General features: G+C 39.0%; 2 protein-coding genes across 3 annotated transcripts; one reads left to right on the forward strand and one right to left on the reverse strand.

The window, feature by feature from the left end:
* Positions 1–1,309: 1,309 nt before the first annotated feature.
* LOC115958603 (protein BRI1-5 ENHANCED 1-like) lies at positions 1,310–5,377 on the reverse strand. Its single transcript, XM_031077030.1, has 4 exons — positions 5,199–5,377; positions 2,125–2,652; positions 1,773–1,971; positions 1,310–1,652 (listed from the first exon to the last, which is right to left on the reverse strand). Exons 1-4 carry the CDS (start codon positions 5,320–5,322, stop codon positions 1,511–1,513), a joined length of 993 nt encoding a protein of 330 aa, XP_030932890.1. The 5' UTR covers positions 5,323–5,377; the 3' UTR covers positions 1,310–1,510.
* A 15,566-nt stretch (positions 5,378–20,943) lies between these two features.
* Positions 20,944–25,831, forward strand: LOC115958329 (probable protein S-acyltransferase 14). 2 transcript variants are annotated; one of them, XM_031076734.1, is made up of 7 exons: positions 20,944–21,685; positions 22,040–22,259; positions 22,342–22,433; positions 22,707–22,830; positions 22,913–23,002; positions 24,415–24,487; positions 25,261–25,831. In XM_031076734.1, the coding sequence occupies exons 1-7, from the start codon at positions 21,476–21,478 to the stop codon at positions 25,496–25,498; spliced, it is 1,047 nt and encodes a 348-aa protein (XP_030932594.1). In that variant the 5' UTR covers positions 20,944–21,475; the 3' UTR covers positions 25,499–25,831. The 2 variants fall into 2 exon arrangements, with proteins under 2 accessions (XP_030932594.1, XP_030932593.1); XM_031076733.1 differs by having other exon boundaries at positions 20,947–21,685; positions 22,913–22,998; positions 24,422–24,487.

Raw genomic sequence — 25,831 nt, forward strand, 5'->3', positions numbered from 1 at the left:
TTAAAATTCACCCTCAAATTACACCTTTGTGGTTGAAAGTCATCTTGAATTCCACATGTATGATTGAAATTCACCATGAATTATACCCTTTGCCGTTAAAATTCACCATGAATTACACATTAATTTGTGGTTAGAATTTACCTTGATTTACACCGTAAATAGTTCCAGACTTCCATGTCACAGAAAACATTATTCCGCAACTTGTTTTTGGCTGATGGTAAAATACTCTCCAATCACAAAATGTGCTATCTTTTCTTAGCAGTGTTCTCTCACTTTTGTAAGCTCCACCAATGACGATCATTTATAGACACCTTATTTTGCAAATATTCTCTTTCTTTTGAGCAAATTGGTCTCAGAGGCCAAATGACCATTCCACATGTTTAACAAATTCTGTAAGTGATCCGAAGCTAAAATCCACAATACACTAGAAACGTGATGCCATAATGGTATTTTGTAAGTTAAAATCAAGGTTTAGACCAACATGATGTTGGGTGCACTGCACCATGGGTCCAGCCCACATGCTTTTTCAAGAGCTCGTTTAATGAGCATGTCACTCCATGACTTGTGAGAAGTCTGCTTCTCTTAATGAGTTATGAGAAGTGAGCCAAAGTGTGTTGGACACGCTGAAGACAAAAGAAAAGAAACAAGCAGCCATTCGGCCAATGAGAGCTGAAGAAATAGATTTTGGTTGAAGTAAAGTTACAACAGAAAAGAAACAAGCAAGGCAATTCAAGGCCATTCGGCCAATGAGAGCTGAAGAAAGAGATTTTGGTTGAAGCAAAGTTGAAGTAAGTGGCTTCCATTTATTGTGATTTGATGTAAAGAGTGTGGAAGGAAGAAAAGAAAGAAAAGGTGAAAGAAATAAAAGGGAAAGGCCATTCGGCCATTTGAAGATGTAGAAAAAAGAGGAGTCCTAGCAAGTGAGACTGAGGGCTAATTGCAGTTTGGCAGAACTGCGTCAGTGAGTAAGTAAAAGAGAAGAGAAAAATAGAGAGAGCAAGAGAAAATTGTAAGAGATATACAGTGAGAAAGAGAATAGTGAGTGAAAAGAAAAAGAAAGTATTTTTTTACTCAAGTTGTATTTTTAAGTGTTGTAATCTCTATTTAATATAGAGAAATTATTCGGAGTTTATCCCGTGGTTTTTTCTTCAAGAAGAAAGGATTTTTACGTAAATATTTGTGTTCTTATATGGTTGTGTTTCCGTTGTACTTGCTAAAATTTATACACAGTTATAGAGAATTTTTCCCAACACATGATACAAAATTATATATATGATTTCCATTAGACAAAGAATGGTCTTACAATAGTCATACATGATACATGCATGGAATTAATTTTGATTGATCCTAAAAAAAAAAAATTATTAGAAGTCAACTAAAAGCTTAATTTACATTGGATTAAATGGCAAGCACTTGTGAACATGCAATCATTGGATAGTCCTGTTAACATTTGTCCTTTCACTGTAATTATCATGGTTTTCTCGAGAACTTTTTGCCAAAGATGTATGGATTAAAGAAAACCCTTTTCTTTGCAGCACCGGATAGCTCCATCAAACATTTCTTGGACGCCATACTTAAACCTGAACCCAGTACTTAAGAGCTTCATCGACGAGAGACTTGAATGTCCATAACTTGTAGACTTTTTAAAGTGACTGTCAAGAGAGAGAGAGAGAAGGAAAAGAAGCTAAAAAGAGTTCTCTCATATGGAAATTGTGTTTTGAGTCAATGTGGAAACTGAAATTATGAAGAAAATAAATAAGAGAAACACTCACTCTTCCATATTTGGTAATTGAAATTCCGGGTATCTTGCCAAAAGAAATTCATACATCTGATGCATTGTCATTTCGGCCGAGGAACAAATATATCTCCCTTGTGCATTAGGATATTCAAGAAGGAAGATTTGTGCACTAGCCACATCATCTATGTGCACCATAAATGAGTGCATAAGATATTCATAATGGTCCTCTTCACCTGCATTCAAATGCTCTTTAATTAGTTACCGATCTCCTCGTGAAATAGTCTGGTCAAAAAATGGGAAAAAAAAATGTTAATCTCCTAAGGCTCTAACAACTCAAAGAACTAAGGTGAAATTGAAGAATGTATAACATGAGAAATGAAACAAACCCAAGATCATTGCAAGTGCCAAAGACACCGAGGAGGGAGTAGTAGGACATATGAAGGATCCAACAACTAGGGGAAGAACCAATGTTATAAGATCCAATCCATTTTTTGCCGCAAACTCTAGTGCTGCCCTCTCGGTTATGGTCTTGGAAAGCAGGTAAGAAGGATTTACAAGCTTGCTACTTCTACAAATATCAAGGTCACTCCATGTACTTTCATCTGTCACACTTAGACCTTTGTTGTTGTACAATATTGTGGCTGCACTGGAGATGTATATCACTCTTTTCACTGATCTCTTCGAATTCAGGCATGCCCTCAAGATTCCTAGAGTTCCTTCCACAGCCCGTTTGGTCACAGCTTCCTCCGGCTCTTTGCCATCAACATCCATGGGATGGGCAAGATGAAAGACTCCAATGCATCCTCCAATGGCTGTGTTGAAACTGTCTGGTTTGTTGAGATCAGCATGGAAAAATTGGAGCTTTTTTGAGGCTTCTGGTAAATTTGTGAGGTAGCTGATGTCTTTCTTGCAATCTGATCATAGTTTTAAAAGTCATCACCAAGTGCTAGATAACATATTTACGTGGTCAAAATTTTGCTTACAGAAATAGTTTCTTGTCCACATGAAGTAAACATCATGACTAAAACTTTATAACCATGCACAAATTTAATTTAATAATTAATAACTAATTTACAATTGAAATTATATTATTAGAGTTAACAAGATATAATCATTTTCATTTATTAACTTATAAAAGTTAAATTCACAAACCTTGTTTGGTAAGAAATCATACATAATCTTTTCTAAGAAATAGAACATTTATAATAATTAGTGAATTATAAATTAATAAGTTGACATCTTATGAACTTGTCTTAAAATTTTGATGATTCAATCTCACATCTATGTAAGAATTTATATGTTACACATTTAAACATATAAAGTTATATATATATATATATATATATGTCCTCAAATTAAAACTCATACTCACAAGTTTATTTTTGAACACATTATTATATTTGAATTTACTTCATTTAATTGTCAAATTTAAATTTAAGTTTGAGTTTGATTTATTTGTTATATAAATAAACATAAACAAGTTTTTCTGAATCAGGCCGAAATATTTAATAAATAGCATGGAACCATAGAGATTGTATATTCCTTTTTTATATATTTTCCATCATGTACAATATACATCTATCATTCTTGTATGAAACAATTTTGATGAATCACTAGTGGTTGTAGGTTCAATAAAGCACTACTCGTCAAGTTTGAGGCACCCCTTGTCAATTTATGTATAGCTTGTGTTTATAATTATGTTGCAAGGTGAAGTTAAATGGTTCTTATTACTGGAAAATAATATGACAACACCCCTTCCCCATTCTCCCAACAAAACAAAAAACCAAGGTGAAAGTATTATAATTAGAGTAATAATTCAGTATTCCAAGAGTAAAGTGACATGATTCTCTCTTTTCTCACATAAATGATAGGTTTTACTCCAACTATTAGATTAAATTCAAATGTACCTAACATTTTTAATAATTGTTATTAAAATATCCAACTTCAAAGTTCAAATAATTATAAAGATGGTTGACTAGCTAAAACATGTGGATTGGATACTCTTTAACATATATATTATAAGAGCATAGTGTATTTGTTTTTGTTAAATTAGAAAAGAAGAACATAAAAAATGATGTCAAGAGAGAAAGCGCAAGTAAGAAAATTAATGTATTTTGACTTAACAGCCATTGTCCACAATGGAAAGTCCCTACACTTTTTTACTATTCTAAATCTGTGTGTTACAATAAACAAATCGAATGCAGAGTATATATAAAAATATATTAAACTTAGGGTACGTTTAGTGTGCAAGAATGGAATGGTTTTTTTCTTTGTGATTGTCATTTAATTGTTTAGTTGCATTTTCATTATACGGAAGAAACATATATATATATATATATATATATATATATATATTTTTAAATGAGGACAAGTATAAGTCTAATCAATTTAAATTATGATATTAAATATAACAAATCAAACAAAAAAAATTATAAGCTCATTTTTTACATTTTATTTAAAAGTATGTATTACCATTTTTTTGAAGCATATATATATTTAAAATATATATCAAGCTTGTTTTTTTTACTTATCATCATTTTATTAAAACAAGTGAATTTTCATTTCCTAGAATTTAATTTTTAGGGGTGATGTTGTTTGATTTTTTTTTTTTTTTTAAATTGAGGTAGATAGCAGTTTTTGAACAAAAAATAATAACAAATAATAATTATCAATATAATTATTTAAGGGTATTTTAGAAACTTAATTGAAATTATATGACTCCATTTTATAATCACATCATATTATACCAAATTGTAAAATAAATATTCAAAATTTTATTCATGTGTCATCATCAAACATATAAATAATTATTTAGTTATATTTTCTTGTAATTCCGATAATACTTATTCCTATTTTCCAGAAGTCACAATTACCAAACATGCTCATATATGTTTGTGTATTTGTTTGTTACAAATTTGGATCCAAATAAATAAATAAAAGAAGAATTTCTCCAGGCAAATCTTGACTCCACCATAGCCGACTGATCATTTCGGCTTTCAAGCTCTCAGATACTAGACTGTTGGCTGAGTTATTGACTCTACAACATGATTTTCCTCTTAATACAAGTCATCAAATATTAATTCATTGATAATTTTCTTCTATTTAAAAAGACTAATTCACCAAAACCTAGAACTTGATACAGTTGAACTAACTCTATCACATGCATTTACAGTACGATACTTATTAAGGAGGGCAAAACACATTTTGACTCTTATATACTTCATATCCTGAAATCAAGTGAGATCGACCATGTTCCTCTTCTGTTTTTTTTTTTTTAAAATATTTTTTCCTTTTATAATAATCATCAACATGTAAAAAGTAAAAACCTTTCTTCCAAGTATAATATTTTGATGCTCAAGGTGTTCATCAATTTTCTGTGTATCACCTTGAACTCAAGGGAAACCCCATATAGATATCACAGAAAGCAAAGTTCATTAGGTATAAGAGAAAAGAATCTTACTTGCTGGGTCGGATCTAACTGTGGCTCGGACGGAATAACCATGCTGAAGAAGCCTCATGATCAGCCACGATGCTACATACCCCGTTCCTCCTGTTACACAAACTGTACCTTTATCTTCTTCCATCTCTCTCTCTCTCTCTCTCTTTCTCTCTCTGTGTTAATTTATCTTCATGTCATCCTCCCAGCACTCAAATAAGGCCAATTCTGCTGCCAATTGAGGGGTCACGTGGTTCTTATACGTGTATTATTACATTTTAAAAAAAAATTAAAAATGACACATTTTCATCATTACTTTGTAAATTTCTTTACTATGCAATTATATCAGTACGTGACGTCTCTCTCTCTCTCTCTCTCTCTCTCTCTCTCTCTATGTGAAGAATCTTGTAGTTCAAGAAACATCTCTCTCTCTCTCATGGTCTTTGTGAAGAATCTTGTAGTTCAAAACACATTTCTTGATGTTTCTAATTGAGATATCAAAGGTTATGTCATGGTTTATGTGAATCAAGACACATTTCTTTGGAAAATTCTTGGGAACTTCCGGAGTATGGATAAATAGTACTTTCTTCTCTTACATTCATAATGGATCTTATTATGAATGTAAGAGGAAGGAGTATCATTCTTTATGCTTGGAAGTACATAAAAATTACTCCGTTTCTTGATGTTTCTAATTGAGATATCAAAGGTACAAACTCCTAATAATTATAAGTATTAAATTATTTCTAAAAAAAAAACCTGTCATAATCTACGACTAGGTGTCATCTAGCTTTTAAAAAAAATATACACCAACATGTGCACATTGTTTATTAAACCCTTTTTTTTTTGTTTTTTTGTATATGACATAGCGTTTACGTTTCTATAATGTGAATTTATTCGTGTTAATCTGTTACAATACTTACCTTGCTAAAATCCACGTTAAGCTGAGTGATGCCGCTTTCTAGCATAATTGTGTTTATACTTTATATATATACCTATAGGCTCTATAATATGCCTCATTGTTTGAATTCTTGTTTATTATGTACTAATGCAAAATGATGAACCAGAAAATAAATCATCCAAACAGAGATAAAATGAGCATTAATTCTGATGTACATGCATTAATTAGAAGTGGAAGAACGTTACAATAGATTATGTAACTGCTGATCATTAAAGATGATTAGCCCAAATAACCGATACGTTACAAAATGCAGTAGAGCCTGGTTAATGACATAATAACAGCAGCCTATATGATCCAACCCCTATAAAAGGAAATCAGACAAATCAAGGAAAGGTACACAAAAAAACTCTAGAAACCTAAAGAAGCATTGATTACTTAATTATTGTGTGTTGGAATTATAATTCTAACTTGATCATCATCGCCGGATTTCTAGGGAAAACCCCACTGGTGTTTTCTCTACCAAAATCTCTCTTTCCCTTTATGCAGGTAGTGGAAGAAGATGTTGGCTCCGTTTGACGAATAACAAACCGAAGATTTTAGACATCATCTCACAAAAATTTTCTAAAAAAAATAAATCTACTAATGCAAAACTTTCAAAAGGTAATAATATATTTTAAAAAAGGGTAAAATATCACCGAGTGTTCCTTTCAAGTTTCAACATTCATTAATTACAAAGTAAACGAGTTGAAAATAATACAATATGACATCTAGCTAGCATGCTTTCTTTATAACCTATCCTTTTATTTTATTTAATTAAATATGATGTAGCTAGCGTAAATTAATCATAGGATTTAACTCTATAACCTTCCTGCAACGCCCGTTGCGCCGTTAGAGTTGGACGCCACTGGTTTTGCATATGTATGAGTTTTTTTTTTTTTGAAATGTGCATATGTATGAATTTAATTCATATATTCATTCTACATCTATTATTTACTAAATCTAAAAGCAAAGCAAACGATTAATAGTTTAAGAGTTTTGTATTTAATGACATACAAATTTGCTAATCTTTTTTAAAAAAAAATAATCAAATCAAATCATTCCTCCACCATTATTGTAATTATCAATTTAATTAAAAAAGAAATAAAGAAATAAAAACTCAATCTAAAATGTAGTCAACTCAGCCAAAAAATAAAATAAAAAGAATGAAAAGAACTCAATCTAATCGTAATTGCTTGATGATAAATCAATCCAAATGGCAAAATTATTCGCTAACCTTTATTGAAAGAAATTACATAACTTTTTTAATTTCCCCAAAGATTACAATTATTGAAAGCTAGATTTGTTTTCATTTGTTCTCAAAAGACAAAAGTGTCGTTTTCATCATTATAATTTCATGGTGGCCTTGGGCGTAGGGGACCCCAAATTATTAGTCATTTTCATACTGGTAGCTAGAGGGCTATATGATCAATATTGATGAGGCATTTTCCTCATAATTTAAAAAAAAAAAAAAAAATGAAAGAGTCAGCGCTCATTTACATGAACTTCCATGAGTCTATTTTTATATGGTATAAAAATTCTGCTTATTGTCGTTTGCTTCTATTCTATTCGAAATGAGCTGGCCCAGCTGTGTGCCAATCTGTCTGATTAAATAATAAAAACCTTGGAAAGCTACTAGGTTTTATTTTTGGTTTTGCAAACATAATATAATTTTGCTTCAGAATTTGAACATTGTAGATGCATGGCTGGTTTTAATATATATATATATATATATATATATATATTTGGCTATTGTTTTATTTGACGATTAAAAACTTTACCAATTGAATTAACTAAAATTTATTATATACAATCATTTTAAGTATGATTTTATAAATTATATACATTATTTATATCATCTTTTTTATTGTTAGTTGTAGTTGAAGTTTGCAACATAACTTTGTACCATTCGTCCTTACATTCCCCTAAAACTATATTAAAAAAAAAAAAAAAAAAAAATCACCCTACCCTGTGAACACGTACATGACGAGAAATCTTATTAGAAAGCCAACGCATTACATATCTAAAAGATTACATTCCTTGATAAGGCTAATACGTCAAACGTCAAACGTCAATCAAGCACGTATTCAGCGGAATATTGGGCCATTAGTGTTGATATTGAAACAGAAGTCAATTCATGCATAATGACAACAACAAAAAAAATTCTCTACACATGCCCTCAATGTTCATGGCCCCAAATCAGTACAAAAACCAGTCCAGTCCATCGGGCTTAAGTTTTGGGCCAATAAAGACGCGTAATGATATTTAAATAATAATTTTCGTTGTTTAAATAAGATAATACGTATTTTTACAATACTGTTTTATTTATATGTATTTTTAAAAATTTAAACAACATTATCAGGACAACATTATTAAAGAACAACATTAGCCTAAATTTGCATCTTTTAACTTAATAAGGCGCAAAATTAAAAAAAAAAAAACATAAAACCTAACTAGAGTCGGCAGAAAGCTCTACAATACGTCTCTATTCGACAGAGACAATGGGAAAAGTAGGAAAATACACTAATACTAATACTTCTATTTTTGGCCCAATCTTTGGATGGGCTTTGTCACATGATATTGGCAATAAGAGTGACTCGGGCTGGGGTTTAACTTCACATCAAAATCTCTGATTATTGTTCCTTTTTTGCTTTTTTTGATTTGGGCCAGACAAGACAAAACAAGACAATATAATCATCCTTATCCAAATCTAACATGTCATAGTAGTATAGTGCAGTTAATATGTGCCCTTATGGCACACATTAACTATCTATTTTAAGAAAGTTTTTATAGAGAATTAAAAAAACTGTCAAAACAATTAAGTACTTTTTTGTTTTTTCAAAAAAAGTTTTTAAAAATAGTTTATTAATGTATGTCCTAAGGGCACACATTTGTAAATTCCTAATTGTATTTAACAAAGTGTAAACCCAATATTTTTACAATAAATTATAGATAGTCGTTATTGATTTTAATTTGAACTCACCATTAAAAATTATTTTTTGCCTAATAGTAATGGTTAGTAACAATCTATCACTTAAGATTTATTATAAAAGTATTTGTAAAAATGTGTTGTGAATATAATATTTTCTTAGTCATTTGCTATCAAATAATAGTGAATCATGTGATTGTCGTCATGGTGAGAGATGCCTTAGTAATTAATAATTGGGACATTCATTCAACACATTTTGAGTTGTATGTATAATTCATTCTAATAATGGAACATGTCTTGTTTTTTCAACATTTATAATTTTATCAAATATTAGATTTCTCATTAATTCTCATCATTTTACAAGCTATAATTATTCGTATGATAGTATACTTGTAGTTATATCATTTGCTTCCAGGAAAACTTTTATTATTTTCACTTTTCTTAAATGTATTCTTTTCTAAACATAATTAGTGATGATAAATATTAGTCATAGAAGTAATTATATCATTTGTTCTTATGATACTAGGCATAGATCTATAAAAGAAACCATCTTACAACAAGTAACACGATTTGCATGGTATGGATTCTATGGAAGTTGATTGAAAATTCAAAACACTTTTGTCAAAGCAATACCCCGTACTTCAAGTTAATAAGGATGGAACTTGGAAGTACCATTTTTTGGGCCAAAGGTTATTGACTTAAATATTGTATATTTTCTCTAGAAGAATCATTTATGAATGACAAATAAAACTTTGAATTTCGTTGATATACCTAATAAAAATTGATGTTCATGGATTTCAGTTAACATAACTCGTAAAATCTCTGATGGTTAAATAAGAATTATGGGGTCCAATTCTCATTTATACCAAAATCTAATTGATGTCTTGGTTCGATGATAGCCTTTTATCACTAGGAGTTGACACCATAAGTTGTGATGAGGATAAAATTAGTTAAACAAGAGTGACGGACCAAGCTTGAGGAAGATGACGAGATGGAACTGCACCGTCGGCATTTCTTCAAGACTGACGGAGGAATGAAGGAAGATCACACATGAATCCGGGCATCCTGAAGCTGACGGAAGTAAAATTAGACAGACGGGAGTAAACTTGGGCAGACGGGGTTAACCTAAACTGACGGCGTCAGTCTACAGATTGATTGATCTGCACGTTTACGTATATAAGTGAAATAACTTGCTCCCCACGTTTCAAGGAACCTAAAGACTCCTATATGGAAAGAATCCCGTAAAATACGCCCAAGAAGACTCCTATAAGGAAAAGACTTCTACTCCAAGGAAGAGAAGTCAACCATCTACTGCTATAAAAACCCAAGCACCCCCACAAAACGAGGTACGCATAATTTACCCTCTCTAGCACTCTAGAGCAGTGAGAATAGTTTTAACTTGACCGTCGGAGGGTGTTTGGCCGATACCACACCGGTACCCTCTGCTAGGTTATTCCTTTTTGTTGTGCAGGTGCCATTTGATCGTACGGGGAACGTGTGACTTACTGGTGGTACTATTTCCGGCATCATCAGTTGGCGCCGTCTGTGGGAAACGTAGCACATTCTCGCTTCCTAGACAGAAGAGTTACATGGTACTCACTCGCTCAATGGCGACTACCAACGACGTTCAAGAAGAAGAAGCCCCTACGACTGCTCTTGAAAGACAGGTGAGGACACTCGCAGCTGCCGTAGAGCGCCTCACCAAACAAAACCACGACCTAGAAGAGCAACTGAGACAGAAGGATGCAGCCCCAAACAACCAAGGAGCAGATCAAGAGGGAACCAGCGCCGACAGGAGAAATCAGGAAGGGCCCCAGGCTAGCAACGCCCCGAGCAAACCAGAACGGCAGAACACGAGCATCCCCTCCCTCGCAGAAACTGCTCCGCCACTTGTTATCGCGGAGATGCAGGCCATGAAGGAACAAATGGAGGTTATGATGAATGCTCTCAAGGGACGAGTATCAAGCGACCTGGACGACCTTGTCAACCGAACTGACTCGCCGTTCACCACCACCGTCAACTCCTACCCTTTACCAAGTAAATTCCGCATGCCACAGATAGACAGTTATGACGGGGTCAAGGACCCGCTGGACCACCTGGAGACCTTCAAGACCCTAATGCACCTTCAAGGAGTAGCGGACGCCATCATGTGTAGGGCCTTCCCTACAACACTGAAGGGCGCAGCGAGAATTTGGTTCAGCCGACTGACACCAAACTCCATCAGCACCTTCAAAGAGCTCAGCGCTCAGTTTACCGCACACTTCATTGGAGGCCATCGATACAAGAAGTCTACAGCGTGCTTGATGAGCATGAAACAGCGAGAAGATGAAACTTTAAAGGCTTACATCTCCCGCTTCAACAAAGAGGCACTCTCAGTCGACGAAGCCGACGATAAGATCCTTGTTGCGGCATTCACGAATGGCTTGAAGAAGGGAAAGTTTTTGTTTTCCTTATACAAAAACGACCCTAAGACCATGTCGGAAGTGCTTTACCGCGCCACAAAGTATATGAACGCTGAGGATGCGCTGTTGGCTCGGGAAGAGAAGCCAAGGAAAAGAGAACGGCAGGAAGACAATCGGCAGGACCAAGGCCGAAAGAAGACAAGAACAGGAGACCGGAGGGAAGAAAGGCGCCCTAGACCCATGGGGGGAAGGTTCACGAGCTTCACTCCGCTAACAGCCCCGGTAGATCAAGTCCTTATGCAAATCAAGGACGAAGAGGCTCTGACATTCCCAGGAAAACTGAAAAGCGACCCCAACAAACGTTCCAGGGATAAGTATTGCCGTTTCCACCACGACCACGGCCACGACACGGCTGATTGCTATGACCTCAAGCAGCAGATTGAGGCCCTTATTAGACAAGGAAAGCTGCAGAGGTTCGTTAGCAAAGAGAAAGCGGATCCCCCCGTACAAGACCAACACCCCCGACGGGACAATGAGCGACCGAGGCCTCCGATCGGGGATATCAGGATGATCGTAGGAGGAACGGCTGCCGCCGGGTCATCCAAGAAAGCCCACAAGACCTATCTTCGGATGGTACAAAATGTTCAGCTGACGGGAGTCGTACCGAAGATAGCACGGAGAAAAGGTCCCATAATCGGATTCTCAGAGGAAGACGCGCGACGCCTTCACCATCCACATGATGATGCGCTCGTCGTCAGCCTGCGTGTGGGGGACTACAACATGCACCGGGTTCTGGTCGACAATGGCAGTTCAGCGGATATTTTATACTATACAGCGTTCCAGCAGATGAGGATCGACAGAGAGCGGTTGATCCCAACCAACGCCCCGCTTGTTGGCTTTGGCGGGAGCCGGGTATTCCCATTGGGCGCAGTCACATTATCCGTCATTGTAGGCGATTACTCTCAACAAATAGCCAGGGACGTGACGTTCTTGGTGGTCGATTGCTCATCAGCCTACAACGCTATCCTCGGGCGACCCACGCTCAACTCATGGAAGGCAGTAACTTCCACCTATCACCTAATGATCAAGTTCCCGACTGATTACGGAGTAGGCGAACTGCGCGGGAGTCAGATGGCCGCACGCGAATGCTACATAGCCATGATGGAAATGGAAGATCAGGTTCAGGCTTTAAGCATAGAAGAGCACCGGACGGTAACAGAGCCGGTCGAGAAGTTGGAAGAGATACCCCTTGACAATTCCAACCCTAGTCAAACGACCAAAATTGGAACACTCGCTAACACCATGATCCGTCAGGAGCTCATAGCCTTCCTCAGACGCAATCGAGACGTATTCGCGTGGGATCATGAAGATATGCCGGGGATAGATCCTTCAGTCATGGTGCATAGGTTGAACGTATCGCCCGCCTTCCCACCTATCAGACAAAAGAAGAGAGTATTTGCCCCCGAGCGAGACCGAGCCATAGCAGAAGAAGTCAGAAAGCTATGGGAAGCAAGTTTTATTAGAGAAGTATACTATTCCGACTGGCTAGCAAATGTGGTGATGGTCAGGAAGGCGTGCGGGAAATGGCGGATGTGCGTGGACTTCACCGATCTCAATAAGGCCTGCCCCAAGGATAGCTACCCCCTCCCGAGGGTCGATATCCTAGTTGACTCTACGGCTCGACACCAGCTGCTGAGCTTCATGGACGCCTTCTCGGGGTACAACCAAATCCGAATGCATGAAGCCGACCAAGAGAAAACATCGTTCGTAACCAGCCAAGGCCTCTTCTATTACAAGGTGATGCCCTTCGGCCTGAAGAACGCAGGCGCAACGTACCAGAGACTCATGAACAAAATGTTCGCACAGCAGATTGGGAGGAATGTCCAAGTCTATGTGGACGACATGTTAGTGAAGAGCCGAAGGGAGGAAGGTCATCTAGGAGATCTCAAAGAAACATTCGACACACTTCGCTCCTACAATATGAAGCTCAATCCAGGAAAGTGTGCCTTTGGGGTAACGGTAGGAAAATTCTTAGGATTCATGGTGTCTCAGAGGGGCATCGAAGCAAATCCGGACAAGATCCAGGCCATCCTGGATATGGCACCACCAAGAAATGTGAAGGAGGTGCAAAGCCTCAACGGAAAGATAGCGGCACTAAACAGGTTCGTGTCAAGGGCCACGGACAAGTGTTTACCCTTCTTCCGAACATTGAAGAAATCCTTCGAGTGGACTGACGAATGCCAGCAAGCGTTCGAAGAATTGAAGGCTTACCTTTCCTCCCCACCATTACTAAGCCCGTCGCAGCCAGGAGAGGAGCTTTTTCTCTATCTAGCCGTCTCCCTCGCGGCAGTTAGCGCGACCTTGATCAGAGAAGAAGAGAAAGTGCAAAAGCCCGTGTACTACGCAAGCCGAGCGCTTCATGGGGCCGAAGAAAGATACCCGCCCATGGAAAAACTTGCCTTTGCATTGGTTACGGCAGCCCACAAACTCAAACCGTACTTCCAAGCCCATACGGTGAACGTCCTGACTGACAAGCCTTTAAGGCGAGCAATGAGCAGTCCCAAGGCCGCGGGACGATTGGCATTATGGGCTATAGAACTGAGTGAATTTGATATTCAATACCGCCCACGGACTGCCATCAAGGGACAGGTCGTCGCCGACTTTATAGCTGAGTTCACTCATGATGAAGACAAGGGGGCAGCAGAGTCCCCTCAATGGAGTATATATACGGACGGGTCATCTAACAGACAAGCCGCAGGGGCCGGCATTGTGCTATTATCGCCCGAAGGAGACACCATTGAATGTATGGTCCGTCTTGACTTCCCTGCCACCAACAATGAATCAGAGTATGAGGCTCTGATAGCAGGGCTCGACCTCGCCAAAGCGGCAGGAGCCGCGAGGGTAGTCATCTACTGCGATTCACAGGTCGTCACTAACCAAATAAATGGAGACTATGAGTGCAAGGGGCGAAAAGATGAAGAAGTACCTTGGTGAAGTAAAGGCGAGAGTGGATGACCTAGAAGCTAAAGTTGTCCAAATTCCTAGAGAAGAAAACGAGCGAGCCGACCGCCTCGCGAAAGCCGCCTCAGCAGAACAAATGGTCATCCCTGGTAATGTACTCTCCTTCATACAGCTTTCTCCGCTAATAAACCTCAGCAACATGCAGGAAATATGCTCCGACAGAAGCTGGACGACGCCGTTAGTTTCATACTTGAAAAACGGGGTCTTACCAGACGAGAAGGAAGCCGCAAGGAGACTTAAGGTCCAGGCGGCGAGGTTCGTCCTGATAAAAGACGTCCTTTACAAAAGAGGTTTCTCCCGACCATATTTAAGATGCTTGGGTATGGAAGAGGCAGACTACGTCATGAGAGAGGTACATGAAGGAATCTGCGGAAACCACTCAGGGTCCAGATCGTTGGTACACAAGCTTGTGCGAGCAGGGTACTATTGGCCCACCATGCAGAAGGACGCCGAAGCCTATGTCAGGGCCTGCGACAAGTGCCAAAGGTTCAGCAACATTATTAGGCAACCAACCGAAGAGCTGACCCCAATGACGGCCCCATGGCCGTTCGCACAGTGGGGCTTAGATATTATGGGACCCTTCCCTACAGCAGCACGACAGCTAAAGTTCCTGGTGGTAGGCATCGACTATTTCACAAAATGGGTGGAAGCTGAAGCTTTGGCCACAATCACGGAGAAAAACGTACGAAGCTTTGTTTGGAGATGCATCATATGCAGGTTTGGCATTCCTAGAGTCTTCGTCTCGGACAACGGACGGCAATTCGACAACGACCCCTTTCGAGATTTCTGCTCGCAACTAGGAATAAAGAACCACTATTCCTCCCCCGCCCACCCTCAAGCTAATGGCCAAGTCGAAGTAACGAACCGATCCTTGCTCAAGATTATCAAGACTCGGCTCGAGGGGGCAAAGGGTATATGGCCCGATGAATTGCCAAGCATATTATGGGCTTACAGGACGACAGCAAGGACACCCACAGGAGAAACACCATTCCGACTGACGTATGGAGGCGAAGCGGTCATACCAGCAGAAGTTGGGCTCACAAGCTACAGGGTGCACAACCACGACGAAAACAAAAATGACGAGGCTATGCGACTACAGTTGGACTTAATAGACGAAATCAGGGCAATAGCAGAACAAAGGCTCGCTCGGTACCAGGACCGTATGGCTAAACATTACAACTCCCGGGTTCGACACAGGGACTTCCAGGTTGGAGACCTTGTTCTTAGAAAGGTCATGGGCGCCGCTAGGGACCCTACCCAAGGGAAACTCGGCCCCAATTGGGAAGGACCCTACAGAGTCACGTCGTGGTAAAGGAAAGGCACATACCATCTAGAGACATTGGAAGGAAAGAAACTGCCGCACCCGTGGAACACCGAGCACCTACGAAAATACTACCAGTAGGAGCGACAACACGAAGTTCAATTTTTTCTTATTTTATTTTACATTCCGGCAAGACTTTAGCCTCACTCCTCAGAACTATCATTTACTTTAATCTTTTGCAACAATTCTTCTTTTTAGCCCAAGGGGCAGGATTTGCTTTTAAATTACTTTTATTTGAATGTATGGCAATAAGAGGAGTTTTTCAGAAATTACTGAAGTGTATTTTTTCTACGGTCTAGTAAGTTCGCAACCAAAACCGCTAAGTCCATAACATATGGACCAAAAAGATGTCAAAGACATCAAGGCTAAGGCCGACGGTCCGGGAAATCTAAAAAGCTGACAGGCCAAAAAAAAAAAAAGATGTCAAAGACATCAAGGCTAAGGACTAATGGTGTTAAAAACACCAAGGCTTAAAAAGCTGACGAGCCAAGAAAGATGTCAAAGACATCAAGGCTAAGGCCGACGGTCCGGGAAATCTAAAAAGCTGACGGGCCAAAAAAGATGTCAAAAAAAGGCTAAGGACTAATGGTGTTAAAAACACCAAGGCTTAAAAAGCTGACGGGCCAAAAAAGATGTCAAAGACATCAAGGCTAAGGACTAATGGTGTTAAAAACACCAAGGCTTAAAAAGCTGACGGGCCAAGAAAGATGTCGAAGACATCAAGGCTAAGGCCGACGGTCAGGGAAATCTAAAAAGCTGATGGGCCAAAAAAAAAATGTCAAAGACATCAAGGTTAAGGGACTAATAAAGGCTTAAAAAGCTGACGGGCCCAAAAAGGGATGTCAAAAACATCAAGGCCTAAAAAACTGACGGGCCAAAAAGATGTCAAAAACATCGAAGCTAAGGCCGTAAAAATAACGGTAGGAAAAAGCTAAAAGCTTAAAAAACTGACGACGATTAGATGAAACAATCATCATATGGACGTAGCCCTCAAACCAAGACGTACAATAATAAGTCATCAAAGCGACGGATTTAAGAGATTGACGACCTTAAAACAGCATCCAGCAGCAAGAGCTGTAAACCGACGGTCACCAAGCCGACGGAGCTTAGAGCCTAGGCATGACATCATGCCAGCAGGGGCCTCCAACAGTACAAAATGGCTGACGAAATCCAAGTAGACGGGAATAATTACCAAAATTTCGTCTAATGCCACCATCAACAAAGGGATATAAAAGCTACGGAAATTAAACACAACAGTACACAAACAAAAGCCCGAAGGAAACAAAGGGAGCACTTAAAAATTGTTTGAAACTACAACTGATCTCCAAAACAACTATTTTATACATAATTTCAAACTGTTCTCCAATACAACTATTTTAGCCAAAATACAAAATAAAAGCTAAGGGGCAGGAACGTCAGCATCCTTGCCGTCAGTTCGATGGTCTTCAACATCCACAATCACGGCAGGAGAATCAGAAGCGGCAGGATTGGCAGCAGGCTGGGCTAGGACCACACTGTCGTCGTGCCTCAGAGTAGGCTGACGGAAACTGTCATCCCCGTCATCCATGGTGATCCCAGATAAATCCAACTCCGGGTAGGCCGACGCGACTTGCTGAAGACAATCTTCAAACCCGGTGCCATAATATTCACCACACGAGTTAAAGAAGGACTGCGACACTTTGAAATCTCTAATCGCGTCAGCCCCCGCCGTCTGCAGCTTTTTGCCTAGAGCCGTCACCTCTTCCTGGAGTTTATCATTCTGACTACTGACCTCCGTCAGCTTCTCCTTAACTTCCTGCAGCTCCTGGTTGAGGGTACGGACGACATCCTTATACTGGGCCTGCTGGTTCATCAGGTTGGTATTGTGACTGCGGACTCGAGTGACGACCCCCTCCTTCGCCGCACAACGATCTTGAAGGGCCTTGACACGCACCAAGGCCTAAGAAAACATATCCGTCAGTTGAAAAGTATACCAAAGCAAAGCGAAGCTTCCCCAAACAAAATTTTAGTAAACATACCCTGGTGAGGTCAAAAAGGACTGACGCCCCTAGTTCCTCCGTCCCCACCTAGTCACAAGGTTCAATATCCATCGGTTTGATCAGGGACCCAACCTCCCCGACGGCATAATCTTTGTGAGTCAGGAGACGGCAGGGGCCCTCACTGACGGGACCGGTGGAGGTCATCACCCCCTTGCCCGCGCCATGAATAGGCTTAGGAAGGGACTTCTCCTTCAGTGGTTCATCCCTGAGAGTGACGGCAGATTTCTTTGAGGGACGGCTGTCCTCACCGTCAGGCTTCCTCTTCGTCACCTTAGCGACGACCTTTGGAGTTGACAAGGCCTCCCCTGCTGCCTCCTTATTTTTTCTCTCCTCCTTCTGACGGGCTGCAGCAGCCCTTATCCTTTGCTTCGCAGAGTCAATTTCTACAACACAAAGAACACCGTTGGGGCAGGTAACGGAGGAATAAAACTGACGGGATAAATAAAAGCTTACTCACGTCGGCGTGCAAACTCTTCTAACCTTCGAGCTTCCGCTGACGGATCTGGGCCCCCACAATATAAGTGAAGGGTGTCAAGGGTGATCAAATCCCTGCACTTACGTTCTTCCAAAGGAATTTCCAGAATCCGTTGGATGAACTCCTCCTGCTCGTCGGTTATGCGCGGACGGGTATAAGCTGAAAGAAATAAAGTGTTGTTAGCGTCGCCTCAAGAAACACATGAGCCTCATAAGTGACGGGATTAACCTGAATCCCTGACGAAGGCCCAGGTGTTGTCAAAGTAACCACGGGGCATCGTCGCCCACTCCTCCTGACGGCAAACCCAATCCGTCCCCTCAACAAAAAAATGCCGACTCTTCCAGTTCCTATTTGAGTCTGGCATATCTGACACTAGCCTTAGCCCTTTCTCCCGGGCATTAAAGTGATACGTCCCCTTAGACGAGGCGATGTGGTGAGGCCTATAACAATAAAAGAATTCTCCTAATGTGAGCTGACGGTGTCCTCCACTAAGACTGCCCCAGAGGATTTCAGCTCCTATAAAAGTCCTCCAGGCGTTTGGGGCAATCTGGGTGACGGATATTCCAAGAAAGTCAGCGAGTTGACGGTGTAGAGCCGTCAGCGGTAACCTCAGACCCGCAGCAAACATGGCATCATACATGCCAACGTCAGCTGTCCTCCCGGAGTAGCACCTCTCATCCTCTGTAGGGAGACGGAGGGGGATATGATCTGGGATTTGATAACGAACCCGTAACTCCCTAAAAACTTTGCCACTCATCCCAGGTGAAAATTTGTTAACGGCCCAATCCTCAGGAAGGATAAAGGGACGGCTATCTCCGGGACCCTCCGAGGTTCCTTCACTGGATCTCTCATCCCCGTCACTATCCTCTCCGTCAACATCCACTCCATCCCCGTTATTTCCATCCCTTCTTCCCTCATCCTCATCTCCCTCGGCCAAACTCTCATCGTCGTCAGGAGATTGGGCTGACGACCCTCTCTCTGACGGAAGGGAGAAGTCTGACTCATCACCAGAACCAAAGGTTTCGTCGTAGCCCACTCCTTCGCGGACTGACGACTCCTCACAAGACGCGTTACTTGACATCTGACTACCTACAAGTGACGGGTTTAAGCTAAGTACCTAGGCTGACGACCATACTAATGAGGCAAAATAAAAAAGGGAAAAGAAGAAGGAAGGGAAGAGAAGATGAAAACTTACCGGTATGAAGGCCTTCTGGACGACTCTAAAAGACAGCGCCAGATAAACCGACGGAAGTGAAGCTGACGGAATGAGGGCGACGGTCTTTCTCTCCACGATCAGCAAGGATGAAATAGTGAAAAATGAGGGGAGGTGCTGTTTATATATAAAAAAAAAAATGGCGCGGAAGACGAGGCGACGTCTCGTCGAATGTAGAGCTAATAGGAGCAAGCCACCTGTTCGAGGCATTAAATGCACAAGATCCACACAAACGATATCCCAGTAAAACAAACTCCACAACCCATCAGTACAAAGTCTGACGGAGGTATGGAGTAGGGGGCAAGTGATGAGGATAAAATTAGTTAAACAAGAGTGACGGACCAAGCTTGAGGAAGATGACGAGATGGAACTGCACCGTCGGCATTTCTTCAAGACTGACGGAGGAATGAAGGAAGATCACACATGAATCCGGGCATCCTGAAGCTGACGGAAGTAAAATTAGACAGACGGGAGTAAACTTGGGCAGACATGGTTAACCTAAACTGACGGCGTCAGTCTACAGATTGATTGATCTGCACGTTTACGTATATAAGTGAAATAACTTGCTCCCCACGTTTCAAGGAACCTAAAGACTCCTATATGGAAAGAATCCCGTAAAATACGCCCAAGAAGACTCCTATAAGGAAAAGACTTCTACTCCAAGGAAGAGAAGTCAACCATCTACTGCTATAAAAACCCAAGCACCCCCACAAAACGAGGTACGCATAATTTACCATCTCTAGCACTCTAGAGCAGTGAGAATAGTTCTAACTTGACCGTCGGAGGGTGTTTGGCCGGTACCACACCGGTACCCTCTGCTAGGTTATTCCTTTTTGTTGTGCAGGTGCCATTTGATCGTATGGGGAACGTGTGACTCACTGGTGGTACTATTTCCGGCATCATCAAGTTGAAACTTTTTCAAAAAAAAAATTATGTCCATTTGGTTATCTAATAATTTTCTATAGCTTTTTAGTTAAATATGATAAAAAAAATAAATTTTAATAGCTTTTATACTAAATATGTGACAAAAAATTAAAAAGAAAAAAAAAAAAAAACCAAAATGCTAAAATTTGTTGCCAAAGAAAGACATTGATTGTGGAATGTCAACCATCCCGAAGTTTTGACCAGAAGCTAAAATGGTTTAAAACCACACATTAGCATTTTGATTTTTATCATAGTATACCAAAAAAAAAAAAAATTTCAAACAAGAAAACTAACCTCATCTATCATGTGTTTCTATTTATTATTATTATTTATTTTTGACTTGCCAGATAATGACTACCTTCTAGATTGCTATTAAGTAATACCAATGAATATATATATATATATATATATATATATATATATATATATATATTTTTTTTTTTTTCCTTGAAACGACAAAGGATGACTATTTCCATAGTTTATTCAAACAATGATACATTGATACTATTCCCAATCCCATAGTTGGAAATTTTGGAATACTGACACTTTCTATTTCCAACTTTATCTACGTATGATCTCAATTAAAATAAAACCCAGATGGCCAAATCCAATATCTTATTCCCACAACATTTCAATTCCAAAACAAAAAAAATAATACATAAAAATAAATATAAAAAAAACTTAATTTTCGTTCTCTCTCTCTCTCTCTCTCTCTTTTATAATACTCATGGATTCCAATTTTCAAACTCACCTAACAACCTCCATAAACCCTTAGATTCATTCACCCAAAAAAAAAAAAAAAAAAACAGGTAGAGTTAAGGTTGAGACAACCTTAAATTTTTTTTTTTTTTTTTCTACCTTAAAATTTGCTGTTCTGTTTTTCTGGAAAATGCACATATCGATTTTCCAGCTCAGTGATTGCGTGTAGATCGCAGCCTTTTGCTTTTGGAAATCACAGAAAAAAGGAAAAAAAAAATCACGGAAAGCTAAGAAAGAAAGTACTATTTGTGTTTCGAATTGTACTTTTTGTTTTTGGTTCGAGTATGCATAGATCTGGAGCTACGATGGCTTGGAACGTGTTCAAGTTCTGTACGGCTCTGCGTGGACTGGGCTCGATCATGATCCTTTTGGTTCTTGGGGTGGTGGGTGTCACCTACTACGCTGTCGTTTTGACTACTTATGGCCCTGCTTTGTATGAGGGTGGCCTCGATTCTCTCATTTCTGTTTCCATTTTGATCTTGTTCCATTGCTTGGTGAGTCGTCAATTACTGATCACTATTGAGCTTCCAATTTTTGTAAATTTTGAATCTTTTTGTTTTTTAGTTGATGGGTTTTGTAACATTTGTGCTTTCAAAATTGTTTCTTGATTGAACATTTGTTTTGACAAAAATGAAATATTTTGTATGGAATTTAGCTTTCTAGGAAGTTACATAGTATTTGCTAATTGAATGTCATTAAATCTGAAGGCTTTTTTTTTTTTTTAGTGCATTTATGGTTAGAGATGAGAATGTTGTAAAAAAAAAAAATGGTATCTGATTAGGATTATATCTATATGGAAATGGAAGAAACCGACACTAAAAATGGAAACTTTGTAATGCTTAATGCAGTTGGCGATGCTATTATGGAGTTACTTTTCTGTTGTCCTGACGGATCCGGGTAGTGTTCCTCCTAATTGGAGGCCTCCTATTGATGAGGAGAGAGGGGAGGCCGACCCGTTGAATGGGTCGGAATTCATTAACTTGCCTACAGATCCTACGAATCAGAGAATCCGGTTCTGTAGGAAGTGCAGCCAGCTCAAACCACCTCGGTGTCATCATTGCTCTGTTTGTGAGTCCCTACTACATAGAATTTCTTCATATGATTTAGTATGTATCATGGCATATGAAGTGATTTTGGTTTGTTTGATCAGGTGGGCGATGTGTGTTGAAGATGGACCATCATTGTGTGTGGGTTGTTAATTGTGTTGGGGCATTAAATTACAAGTATTTCCTTCTTTTCTTGGTATGTTTCTCTACTCCATAGTCCCTAAGATTATCAACAGGATGTTAATTGGGTGCATGTGTAATTACTAATAGGAAAATCTATATAAATAAAAAAAAAAAAAAAATTTTGATTGGTTTTTGCTCAGCTTTGGAAAATGCCATTTTCATAAAATAATAATACAAATCTGAAGTTATGTTTATTTTGTTTGTGCGACTGCATGACTCATGTTTTCTTGACGCTATAATAAAAATATGAATTTGATCACTTTTCATTTGTAAAATGTCAATGCAGTTCTACACGTTTCTCGAGACAAGTCTTGTAACACTGTCATTACTTCCACATTTTATAGCATTCTTTAGTGATGGAGAAATACCTGGAACTCCTAGCACCCTTGCGACCACTTTCCTTGCCTTTGGTAAGGTCTAAGTAACCTATATGTCTGACTTGTTTAATTAATTCTCTGTATTTCTATTTAACTGTTTTTGCTTTATTTGCAGTCCTAAATCTAGCTTTTGCGTTGAGTGTTTTGGGGTTTCTGATCATGCACGTATCATTGGTGTCCGCCAACACCACAACAATTGAGGTGCTTTATTTTCCTTACCTTTATAGATACATTACACAATCTTTTTCCCTTTTAATTTTTTAATTGGGCTGTGCTTTTATGCTACTTGCTTGAGATGCCAAAAGACTATGGACTTAGTCAAGCTGTTAGAGCAAAGTTACACATTTAGTAGTGATCTTGTGGGCATTTGGAAAAAACCTTAATTACATGGAGTGGCCTTTGTTGAATAAGAGCAACTTTGACATGGTGTCATGAAGGCTAAATATGGGGAGCAGTGGGGTGATTGGTCTACGGTGATCATGAATAGACCTCATGGTTTTAGCTCATGGAAAGGCATTTGGGCTGGTTGGAATGGATTTTCTGATTTTGTGTCTATTAGGGTGGGGAATGGCAAGAGAATCCAGTTTTGGCATAATGCATGGTGTGGAGATCAATCTTTACACATATTGTTTGTAGACTTATATTCCACTGCAGTGGAGGACTATCTGTGCATTCGTTGATTATGTTTGGAGAGGATGGTAGAAGTGGGTGTTGGAACCTTAGATTTCTTAATGATTTCTATGATTGGGAGCTAGAAGGGGAGAATGATCTGATGGATTTGCTTTACTCTGGATAGGTTGTAGAAAGAAATGAGAACTGCTTATTTTGGAATCCAAATGGGAAGGTGAAATTCAGTGTTTGGTCCTTTATGTTTGTGACGTGCACCTTTTTCTGTATTCCCTTGGGAAGGTGTTCGGGGCAGCAAGGTTCCGCTTTAGGTAGCTTTTTTTGTTTGGATAGCAGTTTTGAAATCTAGACTTGTTAGACAGAAGGTTTTTTGTTTTTGTTTTGAGAAGCTTGTTGAATGGAAGTCAGTGGTTGTTAATAGATGTGTAATGTGTAAGGGAAGTAGAGCACTGGCTGTTGCACTTTACTATTGCTAGGGAGCTGTGGTCTTTTGCATTCAGGCTTTTAGGGTACCTTGAGTAATGCAAGGCTAGGTAATTGATTTGATGACTATTTGGAGAGGGGTTGTTGGACATCACCATAACAGGATAGTGTGGCAAGCTACTTTGCATTGCATTACGTGGACCATAAATAGAGGAATTGCTGGACTTTTGAGAATAAAGAGCAATCTATTCAAGATATTAAAAATAGCTATTTGAGATCTATGTTTGAATATTGTGCATTGATTTTTTGTTGTGGGGGAGAGGGGGGGGGGGGGGGGGAGGTGGTATCTTTATAGTTCTATTATTGATTTTTGGACCTCATGAGTGTCCATTTGTAATTCTTTAAGGGCGCTTGCATTTGAGCAATCCTTCTCTCTAATAAATTATTCTCTTATCAAAAACAAATTGTACTAAGATACCATTCTGAAGCCCCTTATTAAGCAATGCTCTTCCTTAAGGAGAGGCTGCAGCAGATGTGTATTGTGTTGCTAATGGATTTATTGCAATGTGATCAGGCATATGAGAAGAAAACCTCTCCAAAATGGCGCTATGACCTTGGTCGAAAGAGGAATTTTGAACAGGTTGGTACAATTTACAACATATTGACATTCTGTTTAACATCTTCATAAAACTTAATCAACTGTTAAATTATATGGCGATATCTTCTCAAATTTGGTTGTAACTCACAGTTCTAATTAATATAAAGCTAGCATTGATGTATTATATTTGTTAGAATTACTATGTTTTGAATGCCAGAAATTTCTGAAGTATATTGGGATGAATTATGAACGCATGAATGGAAAAACAGGACAGCCTTACTACCCTCTAAAAGGGGGAAAAGAAAGGGAATTTCCCATTAGTTATTGAAGTAATTGAGTAGCCAAATGATTAGGACAACAAACCTCAAAGCAGGAAAATTTTGACAGTATGGCCAAACTTCTTAGAGACTCCTAATTCATGTAATCTTTGCGTAATTGACTTGTAGCAAAACACGATAATGATTTTCCTCGGGACATGAATCTGTGATTACATGGCATCAGGATATGTTAAATAGGAGAGTGGGGTGTAGTATTGATAGTCACGTATCATACATCTTTACACTTGCGTTCTTTTATAATGAACTCGCATGGTAAGTACTGTCAAAATTTGAAATTAATGGTAAGAACTTAATCTTGGACCCGGCTTCCAAAATTTGAGGATGATGGATGTGGATACTTCTGTTTCTTCACCACCTCTTGTTCCATTATCACCCTAGGCATCTCATGATTCTTAATGCGTTTGTTTTTTATTCTTTGATGTAAGAGGAACCATATGACTTTACTCTTAAACGTTCATTTTTCTGTTTGTGTATTAGGTTTTTGGGACAGACCAACGATATTGGTTCATCCCTTCTTATTCGGAAGAAGATATTCGACGGATGCCTGCACTGCAGGGGCTTGAATATCCATCAAAGCCTGACTTTGATTCACAGGAGTTCTAAGAAACATTGGTGCAGTATCTCAAGAAATCCACTATTCACCCTTGTAAAAATAGATATGCAGCCTCCCGAACTGTTCCTTAACATCTTAATTAATTGGACAGCTTACAACTAATTGGGCTCCTAACACATTCAATCCCACGGGCATCTTGTTGTAGTGTAACAAAGGGGGTAAAGAGAGAGGAGAGGAAAAGAGGTGTATCAAGGGGGCTGATCAAAGGAAAAGCACATGGACAGCCGAATCAATGTCAGTGGCATCAACACGTTAGATAATGTTTATTTCATGTTTTTTATCATATCTTTTGGGAAGTTTGGGAACAGAAAGATAAGGGCTGCAAGTTTTTCAATGTCAGTGGCTTCCACACATGTTAGAGATGGCCGTTCCAGTGTATGCTTGTCAGTTATACATTCTTGTGAAATATCTAATTTCATACCATATTTATGCTTC

This window comes from Quercus lobata, chromosome 8 (assembly GCF_001633185.2).
Source record: "Quercus lobata isolate SW786 chromosome 8, ValleyOak3.0 Primary Assembly, whole genome shotgun sequence".
Classification (NCBI taxonomy): Eukaryota; Viridiplantae; Streptophyta; class Magnoliopsida; order Fagales; family Fagaceae; genus Quercus; species Quercus lobata.

Bases quoted from the DNA above. Each gene is read 5' to 3' on its own strand.
- LOC115958603 (XM_031077030.1), bottom strand. From the start codon at position 5,322: ATGGAAGAAGATAAAGGTACAGTTTGTGTAACAGGAGGAACGGGGTAT. The intron at 2,653-5,198 runs GTAAGATTCTTT...AACTATGATCAG, and splicing joins AGTTAGATCCGACCCAGCAA to ATTGCAAGAAAGACATCAGC. The intron at 1,972-2,124 runs GTTTGTTTCATT...ATTTGAATGCAG, and splicing joins GGCACTTGCAATGATCTTGG to GTGAAGAGGACCATTATGAA.
- LOC115958329 (XM_031076734.1), top strand. From the start codon at position 21,476: ATGCATAGATCTGGAGCTACGATGGCTTGGAACGTGTTCAAGTTCTGT. The intron at 21,686-22,039 runs GTGAGTCGTCAA...TGCTTAATGCAG, and splicing joins TGATCTTGTTCCATTGCTTG to TTGGCGATGCTATTATGGAG. The intron at 23,003-24,414 runs TTTATTTTCCTT...TTTATTGCAATG, and splicing joins CACCACAACAATTGAGGTGC to TGATCAGGCATATGAGAAGA.